The sequence below is a fragment of the Mustela putorius genome, unplaced genomic scaffold, assembly GCF_011764305.1.
Source record: "Mustela putorius furo isolate JIRA1106 unplaced genomic scaffold, ASM1176430v1.1 tig00000129_pilon_pilon_pilon, whole genome shotgun sequence".
Classification (NCBI taxonomy): domain Eukaryota; kingdom Metazoa; phylum Chordata; class Mammalia; order Carnivora; family Mustelidae; genus Mustela; species Mustela putorius.
Window position 1 is genome coordinate 5,716,047 of NW_025421290.1, and position 12,458 is coordinate 5,728,504.

At 35.0% G+C, this 12,458-nt stretch overlaps 1 protein-coding gene across 2 annotated transcripts in view; it reads left to right on the forward strand.

The window, feature by feature from the left end:
* ATL1 (atlastin GTPase 1) overlaps positions 1-12,280 on the forward strand; it is a 70,072-nt gene extending 57,792 nt beyond the window's left edge. Inside the window, exons 9-14 of one of the 2 annotated variants that reach the window (XM_004738749.2) lie at positions 2,832-2,959; positions 4,047-4,103; positions 4,928-4,999; positions 6,498-6,929; positions 8,174-8,188; positions 10,049-12,280. In XM_004738749.2, the coding sequence (XP_004738806.1) occupies positions 2,832-2,959; positions 4,047-4,103; positions 4,928-4,999; positions 6,498-6,929; positions 8,174-8,188; positions 10,049-10,159 (815 nt within the window). In that variant the 3' untranslated portion in view covers positions 10,160-12,280. The remainder of the gene's footprint in view (positions 1-2,831; positions 2,960-4,046; positions 4,104-4,927; positions 5,000-6,497; positions 6,930-8,173; positions 8,189-10,048) is intronic. The other variant, XM_004738750.2, reaches the window with a different exon arrangement.
* The last annotated feature ends 178 nt before the right edge of the window (positions 12,281-12,458 follow it).

Genomic DNA, 12,458 nt, shown 5'->3' on the forward strand with positions numbered 1-12,458 from the left:
TTTTTTATATGATTGTCTGTTGTGTGTGTGTTGAGTTTGAGGAGTTCATTATAGGTCCTGGATATCAACCTTTTGTCTTACTGTCATTTGCAAATATCTTCTCCTATTCCATAGGTTGCCTCTTCGTTTTGTTGACTGTTTCCTTTACTGTGCAGAAGCTTTTGATCTTGATGAAGTCCCTAAAGTTCATTTTTGCTTTTGTTTCCTTTGCCTTTGGAGACATATCTTGAAAGAAGTTGCTGTGGCTGATATCGAAGAGGTTACTGCCTATGTTCTCCTCTAGGATTCTGATGGATTCCTGTCTCACGTTGAGGTCTTTTATCCATTTTGAGTTTATCTTTGTGTATGGTGTAAGAGGATGGTCGAGTGTCATTCTTCTACATTTAGCTGTCCAGTTTTCCCAGCACCATTTATTGAAGAGACTGTCTTTTTTCCACTGTATATTTTTTCCTGTTTTGTCGAAGATTATTTGACCATAGAGTTGAGGGTCCATATCTGGGCTCTCTACTTTGTTCCACTGGTCTATGTGTCTGTTTTTATGCCAGTACCATGCTGTCTTGGTGATCACATGCCCACTCTCACCACTCTTGTTCAACATAGTATTAGAAGTTCTAGCAACAGCAATCAGAAAACAAAGAGAAATAAAAGGTATCCAAATTGGCAATGAAGAAGTCAAACTCTCTCTCTTCGCAGATGACATGATTCTTTATATGGAAAACCCAAAAGACTCCACCCCCCAAACTACTAGAACTCATACAGCAATTCAGTAATGTGGCAGGATACAAAGTCAATGTACAGAAATCAGTGGCTTTCTTATTCACTAACAATGAAAATACAGAAAGGGATATTAGAGAATCAATTCTACTTACTATAGCACCAAGAACCATAAGATACCTGGGAATAAACCTAACCAAAGAGGTAAAGGGTCTGTACTCGAGGAACTACAGAACACTCATGAAAGAAATTGAAGAAGACACAAAAAGATGGAAGACCATTCCATGCTCTTGAATCGGAAGAATAAACATTGTTAAAATGTCTATACTGCCTAGAGCGATATATACTTTTAATGCCATTCCGATCAAAACTCCACCGGTATTTTTCAAAGAGCTGGAGCAAATAATCCTAAAATTTGTATGGAATCAGAAAAGACCCTGAATCACTGAGGAAATGTTGAAGAACAAAAATAAAACTGGGGGCATCATGTTACTTGAGGTTGTTTTATAATGAGAAAGGTTTTTGTTTTATACAGAAATTCAGGAAGATTTGAGATGTTCTAGATATGTAGTAATAGTCTACAAAAAACCCATAAAGTCATATTGCAAAAAAGAAACCTAATGGTAGCAGTGTACACAGATACGCAGCAGGCAGCAAAACACAACACAGACGGTGGTAACATCATACAAACACCGGTACTATTAGCGAATGTTGCTAACTAGAGAGCAAACCCCACAACAATAAATCTAAATAAATGGAAATATAATACAAAGCAAAATTATCAGTAAAAATTGGTACAATGCGGGGGCGCCTGGGTGGCTCAGTGGGTTAAAGCCTCTGCCTTCGGCTCAGGTCGTGATCCCAGGGTCCTGGGATAGAGCCCCCATCAGGCTCTCTGCTCAGCGGGGAGCCTGCTTCCCTTCTTCTCTCTGCCTGCCTCTCTGCCTACCTGTGATCTGTCTGTCAAATAAATAAATTAATTAATAAATAAATCTTAAAAAAAATTCGTACAATGCAAACAGCAAAATACATTTGAGTAAACTATACAAGTACTCATAAAAGATGAGCACTAAAATTTCAAAGGTGTACAAAATGTGAAGTAAAATAAGTCTTGAAGGTTTTCCAGCATTATGCTTGTACATCTCATAAAAGCAGCAAGGAAAGAAGAGAAACAAGAATTCTTATGTAGACTGGTATTTCAGTGTATAGTCAGGTTGTAATAGCAAGCAAGGAAAATGCAAACACACACAATCATATGGTTTGAATCTTTATCCTTAAAACGTCAGAAACCACCAATTCCAAAGCCTGAAAACTCAGTGACTCTGCTGAAACTGAGATTTTTAAACATTATAGGCCTTTACTACTTTTAGGACATACCTTGCTTTTTATGTAGGTGTATTTTTCTGCATATTTTGAAATAATGATTTCAGAAATTATCACTGACTCCTCTGAAGATGCATTTTCTGTTACTTTACTACATATGTAAAGCGAAGCTTAAACCTAATGCTATACTATGGGAATGTGTAATCAGTTGACCTAAACATGTTAGGGGAAGAACTCGGACATCCTCCGATTTGTCTCCATGGCCTACTCTTGCCATGTTAATTTCTACTGGTGAGTTTCACCACCAGAGGTGGCATCACCATCACTATCCTTCTGAACTTGAGTTCTAGTTACACCTTACCCAGTTCTATACACTTTTCGTAAGGTGGGTACACTAAAAAAAGCAATTTTGGTATACATTTTCTGGAGGGAATAAGTAAGTATCTGGCCTTTTCCCCGTTTATAAAACCACCAACAAACTTAAGTACAGAATACTGGTTACGTGAATAGGGTTTAAGATATTTGCTTAACATTTAACATCAAGAAAGCTATTTTATGGGTGGAGGATAAGCAAATATGTAATTGAACTGAAGACTAGCAGTAGAAGTTTAGGCAAGGAGGATCACTGACCCAAGAACAGTGGGCTGCAGGAGTTGTTTATTTAGATGATGGGAGAGTGAGTGAAGGCTTTATCACTGGGGAAGAAATGGAGGAAATCAAAGGATGTTTTGTTGTATGGCATGGAGGACCGGATTGGATTTTTAAAATAATGATGAATGTGCTTTTACTTGTAGAAATAGATGATGAATTCATCAAAAACTTGAAAATACTCATTCCTTGGCTACTTAGTCCTGAGAGCCTAGATATTAAAGAGATCAATGGGAACAAAATCACCTGCCGAGGTCTGGTGGAGTACTTCAAGGTATCACTCTCATTTCTAGAGCATTGTTTTAGAATGCAGTTCCTACTTGAAACAAATTTTAGACTCTGTAATATGGGGGCAAAGTTATGAGGAATATATAATAAAAGTATCATTAGACTCCCAAGAGGAGCTTAGTTTCTGAAATTAAAATTTTAAAGAAAACTTTATCTTGAGAGAAATATATTTTGGAGTATGAATATATCTAGGCATTGGAAAAGTCTATTTTTGTTGCTGGGGGGAGAAGGTGTTGCTCAAGATCCATAACATATAGTAGTCTTCAGTTATGAGCTATATAGAATTTTACTTTCATTCTGAAGATGTTCTCCAAGGGGCTATACTTTGCCTTCCTATTGGAGAAAATTCTTCCACAATTTCTCTCTCTGCATTAAGGACTGATTTGAAGTGGAATTATTTTAAATTTGCATTTACTTGTTTATTTTAGGTAGCACTGAATACTGTTTTTTTTTTTTAAACTGGCTTTTTAAAACCAGCCACATATAGTGGGGGAATTTCAGCTACCAAACTAATTTGTAGATTGATGCCCCAAGGACCAAAATACCAACTTTTAAAATTCACATTTTTGTAATTTAAAATACTGTCACATACCTCCTGTGTGATTATTTATCTTCTTCACTCTTCACAATAAATGACATGTTATTTATCTACTAAAGTTTGAATTCTTACTGTGCCTAACATTATGGAGGAGCTTAGAATTTAGTGGGAGATTAAGGACTCTTACAGAAATCTCTTCCATAAATCTTAAGACTTCAGCAGGTACAAATGGCTGTGAGTGACTGCAAAAGAAAGGTTACTCCTAGCAGAGGGATGTGAGAAAGTTTTAGAGGAGGTGGCAATGAATTAAGCCTTTAAAGAAAGGTAAGGTTGGCAAGAATTGTTGTGTGGAAAGGGCACTTCAGGAAAAAGGAACAACTAAGAAAGGGGGGGGTGGATTTAAAATGAGAAAGATAATAGTTCCCCAAACTGGCAAGACCTTAGACCTTAGAAAACAATTAAGCAGAATTGGAGAAATATTGAATGGAATTCCTTGAACATGAGTCTCTTTTCTTTCCCCCCCCTTTTTTTTAAGGCCTATATAAAGATCTATCAAGGTGAAGAATTGCCACATCCCAAATCCATGTTACAGGTACTTACTAATCAGGAGGCATAACATTTTAAAATATACTTGTCACTAAAGCTAAGCATTCTTTAGCTTTATGCTCTGCTAGACTAGAGATACGCTCCAATCTGGCCATCAAAAATTAGCAAATAAAAATATTGGAATATTTATTGGGAGATTATTTTTTCTGTTAACTACTGTTTGTGTGTTCAGCTAAACACTTCTGTATATACATAGAGGAGCTTCACTTGTGCTGACACTTTTTAACACAGCTTTCATTTTCTTTGTACAAAACTGGTTTAAAAAACAGACTCACACTGTGGCTTAGGTTCATACATGTACCGAGTAGAAAAGCAGGTCCAGGTTTTAAAACCAGTGGTCTCTACAAATAAACATTTAAGAAAGGAGAATCTAGCTTTTTCCTTACTTATTAAAAAATTTCTTAATAGTTCATTTTTTTTATCAGTGATACATTGTACTATCAGTATCAGTCCTTAAACTTAAGACATGTCTATATATTAGTACACACAAATGTACTGTGAATTATTTCCCATGTGTTTAGGTTTATAGGCCCCCCCAATTTGGTGAGAGGCTTAAAAATATTTAAGAGGAAAAAAATCTTCCAAATGAAAATTCATTTTTATAACTATGGACTACCGTTTTATGTATTTCAAAATTTTAATTTTATAAATTTTTTAAAATGTAGTGGAAATACTTCAGTACTTCAAATTATTTCATGACCTTGTGTTCTTGTACATTTCTTACACATGATACTCAGAAATGAGAATTGCCTGTGAAGGTTTAATAAATATGAATTCCATTTTACATTATACTTTGTACTTTGTTCAAAGGCCACAGCAGAAGCTAACAATTTAGCCGCCGTGGCAACTGCCAAGGATACATACAACAAAAAGATGGAAGAGGTAAGAATTAAATAATATTTTAAATTGTGTTTTAAGTAAAATCGGTATTTCTTCCATGAGCTCATTCTTTTTTTTTTTCCTTCCAAATTACACTGCAAATGCAAAGAAGTGGCTTTGACTTACTCTTTCTCAGCTTATGTATATCACATTTCTATTTATTGCATAAAGTATTTTTTAGGAAAGGAACACTATGTATGCACAATTTAGAACATTTTAAGTGTGTTCCCTCTATATTATTATTTTTTTTTTTTGGCCACATCTTCCCACTATTTATAAGCTCTAGTGACTAAAATAACATGTGCTACCCTCTTGCTACACCTCCCTTCATGCAACAATTTCAGTATTTCTATCTTAACTCTGAAAACCCATTAGGTTGCCTGGGTGGCACAGTTGCTTAAGCATCCGACTCTTGGTTTTGACTCAGGTCATGATCTCAGGGTTGTGAGATGGAGCCCCAAGTTGGGCTCTGTGCTGGGCATGGAGCCTGCTTAAGATTCTCTCTCCTCCTCTTCCCTCTGGCCCTCTCCCCACGTCCCCCAGCTCCCCAACCCCCGCAGAACACACTCTCTCTCAAAAACAGAAAACAAAACCAAGAAACCCATTAGGAAAAAAAGAAATTAGACTTCAAGGGCTAATACTTCTACATACTGCTTTTCCTCTTTTTAACGTTCTGAATTAGGATGCATCTAATAATTATTGTACATATCTACTAATATGATAGGGTTTTCTCCTGAAAATGTTATATATTATAAATTACATCCAGAACTGGTGGTCTTAAGAGTCAAGGGTAATACAGTTTATGGAATGGTGTTCACAACATAAGTAAAGGATAACTAGAATGAGAGTATGCTTTATATAAGTTAAATCTCAAATAACCAAAGTGAAAGGTATGGGTATCTGACATTTCCCTTGTAACTTTGGAAAAAACTGAAAACCTAGTCCAAGAACATTGAATATGCTTTTATTTAGTCTCTTGAAGAATATATTGTGAAAGGGCTCCATTCAAACACAATCAGTGAAACTGCCAACGATCATGTTTTTCCTAATTTTATTTTTTTGGAGTTTTATAGCATTGCTATTAAGTTAAACCTCATTGGCCAAAAATACTTTAGTATAGTTACAATAAATTTCCCAGAGGATCTTGTATATAAGTAATTTGATTTGGGGCTCATTCTGTGAATGCACTCAGTTTGCAGTTCACTTTGAATCATGCCTTTTCATCTTGAGGAACTTGGATTAAGTCTTGGATATTCTTTCCCAGGTCAAAAAGAAAATAAAAATTAAGAATGGCTTTATATAAGTCATCTATAAAATACTGGTTCCACATATGGTCATGCCTGATATGGACTGCGCAAAGATGTGGGCTGACAAAACATATATGTAAACTCCTTCTGATTATTGTGTTTGAACAAATTCAACTAGCTAAGTGGGAGATTGTGGTACAGTTGCTAATTTTATTCTGCATGGCATTAACGGCACTTCTCTCTATCTGATACAGATCTGTGGTGGTGACAAACCATTTCTGGCACCTAATGACCTACAGGCCAAACATTTGGAGCTTAAGGAAGAATCTGTGAAGCTATTTCGAGGGGTGAAGAAGATGGGTGGGGAGGAATTTAGCCGGCGTTACCTTCAACAGTTGGAGAGTGAAATAGATGAACTTTACATCCAGTATATCAAGCACAATGATAGCAAAAATATCTTCCATGCAGCTCGTACCCCAGCCACACTGTTTGTTGTCATCTTTATCACGTACGTGATTGCTGGTGTGACTGGATTCATTGGTTTGGACATAATAGCTAGCCTATGCAATATGATAATGGGACTGACTCTGATCACCTTGTGCACCTGGGCATACATCCGCTACTCTGGAGAATACCGAGAGCTGGGGGCTGTAATAGACCAGGTGGCTGCAGCCTTGTGGGACCAGGTAAGAATACTTTTATCCTCTTCAACTGATTGCAGCATACTGTGTACTAAACACAATGTTAGATGTTAGAACTGAACAGGTGAACCTGACTTGGGCCCCAGTCTTCAAGAGCTTTAGAAGCTGTCAAGATGGCCAGATACAAACGACTAACTATAATACGATATGTGAAGTCCTACATAACCGATTTCCAGTTAACATTTCAGTGTTTTCAAATATATGTGGATTAGACAGTTTTCCTTTCTACTTTTATTTATCCTAAAAGTTAAAGCTGTTAAAGAGAAGTGTGAGAAAGCACAGCTGAGTTTTTACTGAGCGGACTGCGACTTGTTTATGTGTTAAATTACTTTGTACTTAAAACCTATCATTTGATTCATGTTGGTTTTGGAAGGGGATGTATGTGAACCACTAGCATTAAGTGGTTGTATCACTAGCTCTTTTAGTATAAACTCCTAAAAAGCAAGATCTGATTATTTCAGATTGTCTGTATTTGAAGTAGGCGTTTGTACCGGCCATAGCACGAGTCCAGGTCAACCTCTCATCAGCTGCTCATGGGCTAGTTGTCTTTTGTGTTCCGGTTAACCACAGCCTACAGTCAGGGTTACTGCGGTCCGTTGTTCAAATAATTGATGGATAGGGAAGACAATTATAAACACACCTAGAACGATAATGAACTCACTGTCATTCTGGAAGTGTCTTCAGTTACATCATGAAAATTTAGGGGCATTTTAGTGAAGCTAAAATTGAGATTCTTCATAAACTTTTGGAGGTAAGACTTTTCAACTTATATTGTGCAGGTGGCAAGTAATAGCTACAATTCCCCAAGCATTTATACCTATGTATACTCTTTAGAATGGAATTTTAACTAATGAATTTACCATATGTCTTTGAAGAATCTAGTTAAGATAAACTAATGGTAGCACTGTGGGTAAAGCATGAATTAAAAACTGGATCCTCTGAGCCACTGTCTCAAATAGCTCCTCAACCTTAGAAGAAGACTAAAGAAGGGCTATTTGAGGTAAATCCCAAAGCCTTCCTAGAATATGATGCTGAACCCTCTGAGGAATATAGAATTGGGTTCTTTGAAAGATTCAGATACAATATGTAATCTGAACTGAAAAAATGTGTAGGAGTATTTGTTCTTAAATACTCAGAAATACTGTAAACAAAGTTGAATTATCATAATGTTATTAATGACACAGGATATATACTTTTCTTTTTTCCCTTTTAAACTGCCTTTGCCACAGGGAAGTACGAATGAGGTGAGTTTTTTTTAATTGAGAGCTAGAAACATTATTATTTTATAAACCAACTAGCCATTAATGGATTAGAAAATCTTTGGTGATGTAATGAGTACCGGGTGTTATATACAACTGATGAATCACTGACCTCTACCTCTGAAACTAGTAATACACTATTATGTTAATTAACTGAACTTAAATTAAAAAAAAAAACAACTTTGGGCACAGCTGCTCCTTTGTTCTTCTAAGATTCACAATTTTAGCTGTGAATTTTTAATATGGTTTTAAAATATTTTATTTATTCCCAACATCTTATGTGATATAATCTGCAAATGAAACAGAAGAGTTGATTATCAAGAATATCCTGTTTTATAAAAGTTTTATTTCTTGAATGTGTAGAAAATTCCAAAATTCTTAAGCTCCAACATTGTGCATTTTGCTCTACTGAATAGTGAGATAAAAATAGCGTTATGAATCTTGAGAAAACCTAATTCGTAGAGAGTCTCAAAGTGGAGCTACAAACCTTTAGGTGTTTTTAACTCAGGCTTTTGAGTGACAGTTACATTTACCAACGTTAAGCAGATTCAGGCCAGTATGAAGTGTGACTTTCTGAGCATTCCTCAGAACGACCTGTAAATTGGTGTTCATTTCTCCTACTGGACATGGGCAAAACGAGGAAAGAATCCTTTGTTACATAAGAAAACTGACCTCTGTAGAGTTACTCTGGTCATCTTCAGGAAGCAAAACTGATCTCGAACAGCTACTGAGATAGCACACCCTTCTTTCCTCAGTTTCTGCTGTTACATACAACTGGAGTATGTCCTCTAATCCATACTAGTGATACATTTAATACAAGTCAATAGAGAAATATTTTATGTAAAATTCAGTAAAACAAATTCATTAAAGAAGTAAAAATAATCTAAGTTGAATGTTAGGAGTATGCTAGAGCTAGGGCAATACCATGTTACACCAATGTGTATTCACAGAACTGATGATGGTATGTATTATTCAGACTTAAGAAAACAGCTATCAAGACTTCAAAAAGATAAAAATCAATGGAATTTCCTGGGCATTGGTTACTATTTAAAGGATATCAACCTTTTAAAAATATTCAGACTCTTTACAGACTCCAGAATTACCTCAGAAAAGCTGGTTTTAACTGAGTGTTCAATATATGAAAGCCAGAAGAGAGAATCGTGAGGGGGAAAAGGACCAAAATATTTATGGACACTTTTGTAAAGTAATATATAAAAATTCCTATGACTCAAACACTGTCAACACAAAGAACAATCACAGCTTTATGAGAAAAGGCTTTCTGAGATAATACTTCTAAAAAACGTTTTGTAAGATACGAATCAAGTAATGGAAACAAGGGAAGAGAATGTTTAAATGAATGATCCCAGTGTGGCAAGAGGAGGGGCAACGTATGTACTTACTGGCATCAGGAAATAATGGGGGGAAAAAAGGGTCCCATTCTGAAAAACTTGTAAGGAAGCCCAGATAGCAAATGGTCTGTGTAATAAGGTAGCTATTGGCAGTCAGAAGTTAAATTCCTCCAAAACTGGTAATATTCAAGATATGAGTTCTCACGCATCCCTAGGGCACAGTGTTTGGGAAGCCCTGCTCCAAAAGGTGTGCAAAGTCAAAGGAAATGTAGTCTGAGAATAAACTATTTGCCACAAAGATCAATCCATACACACATTGAGGAAGCGAAAATAGTTTTGAGTTCTAAGATTCTTAGCTATTAATTTATATCTTAAATAGGCTAATGATATAAAAATTCCACGTTTAGCATGCTAATTATACAGTGCCATAAACTATTTACATTCAAAGGAAAAATTTTACGTCTTGTGTTTATAATCTTGATTCTTGTATCTCTAGGCTTTATACAAGCTTTACAGTGCAGCAGCAACCCATAGACATCTGTATCATCAAGCTTTTCCTGCGCCGAAGTCAGAATCTACTGAGCAATCAGAAAAGAAGAAAATGTAATCCAAATTTTTAGAAGTACAGGTGCATGACCAATTGTCAGTTAAATATTCAGTTTTATGTCTCCATGCAAACATTCAAAGTGCTTCTATCAGGACAGAGTAAAATACCAAGCTCCTCTGAAAACTTCAAAATCGTTTAGTTCTTTTACTTCAGTGTTTAATAAGCAGATGTATGTATGCATGGTTGTATCATTTTTGTTAACATGTATGGTTTCTTAATTTTGTCTTCAAATATGCTGTTATAATTTAAAGTGTTTGTCTATGATGACAGTATATGTGTTCTGCTGCTTGAATTTACTAAATTCTACTACTGGGTTATAATTAAACCATGTAGTAATATTACTCCATGTTTGGGTATGCTCATTTAATTTCTACAGGAGAATTTTTAAATTATTTCACATAGTCATCCATTTAAGCACAGCGTAATGACTCAACAGGCTTGATTCAATCTCTATCATCTTATATATACCACAAGCTTTTATTTTTAAAGACGTTTGGGAGCTTTTCAGTTGCTTTATCAAAAACTAAATACTGCTTCTTTTATATTATGGTTTAATATAGAATATAAACTTCTTGATCAAAAATACACAAAAAAATCACTTTGTATATGTACTTGAGTTTCACTGCATTGTATATTTTTTCATTTGGTACACAAAGAAATGTATTCTTCATAGGTTTATTCTTTTAACATGTGAACTATTATTAAAGTTTACTCTGGTTCCTAATATTAAAAACAAATGCTTACTGAATTTGGAAGTGTTTGGGAGGTACTGATATGGAATGATAAAGGTTTATCTCTCTTTTTAAAATTAAAAATGCATTTTCTTCAGTGTTGACACCATTACAAATCTGTTTCCACTTCAAGAAACTTAGCATACGCTAATCCCTTTTTTGGTACCTTTCAGTTCTTTTAAACCAGCCATTCTATAATCTGGGAGCTCTAAAATAGTAATTTCTAACTTCCTTAGGAATAGCTTAGCCAGGTTTAAATTAAACAGTAATACAAAGGTAATAAGTAACAGGAAAGAATGATTAAGATAGAAGAGTATGTGAGAGTTCAAAAGACATATAAGCTTACATCCTAGAAAGTTTGATTACATGCTCTGAAAAATAACTTTTCCAACTGATAAAATTTTACCAGCTTATTTTCATTTTTCAATATCCTTTCATTATACACTGCATCCTTTGCTTTTGGACCTTCTGAATGGAAAAACCAGATATTTAGAACACTATGTAAAAAACATGGATTCAAACATGACGCATTTAGTTTCCACAAAAATATATTTAATAAGCTTGTTATATAAAATCAAACATTTAACATTTTCAACATTTTATGAATTCAAACTCACTGATAACTAACTGGGAGTGCTCTGTACTTTCAAAGATTACCTAAACTAAAAATATATTTACATATTTACAATACATGTAAATGTAACTGAAGAGCTACTTCAAATAATGTTGAAATTCACAGAATTCTACAGGCTAAAAGTGCCATAAATTTTTCTGTCATCAATTGTACTGCACTAATTATGAACAATGTCTTAACTATTAAAAGAAAAAAAAGTGGGAGGGAAATGGTAGGTTTTAAAGTTCTGTGACAAATCCTTAGAAGATAAAAAATACGTAAAATCAATTTAATGACCAAGATTTCTTAATGAATCCCTGATTGTCATTTTTGGCAGCTCAACCCCATCTGCTGGGATGGCAGTGTGCCGTACGCTGTTGGGAACCCTCCACTGTCTCATTAGAGCCATGCTACTAAATGCTGTAAGAGCCCCGGTCAAAAGTAAGGAAATGACAGCAACTTTTGAGTGCTGTACACAGCTTTCCCATACAAGCTAAGACTTTAGTGCCTATATTTGTTCCTAAAAAATTAAGGGCCTTTAATCCTTTCATACCAAAAAATGTGTTCTCGTTTTAAAGGGGTTCTTTGTTTTGGAAGAGAACCCTATACGTTATATACTTACATTGATCACAATTAAGGTCCCAAGTCCCATTTTGTATTTTGAACTGCACAATGATAACATTTAAACCACCTGATTCCAGGTACTATTCCACATGAAAGCAATACACATCTTTTTTTTTTTTTTTTAAATACTGCATAGGTTCTCCATTTTTTAAAGATACTGCTACTGTACAAGTTTACCAAGTGATGATTTCCTATTTAATAGCTGGTTATAATGAGACATTTCTTGCTGCATTTTTCTCCACTGAGAATATTCAAAGCAGTTTCTAATATATAGCATTTAGAAGTGTTTGGTGTGTTGGCTCTCAAAATGATAATTTTTTTGCTCAATAAA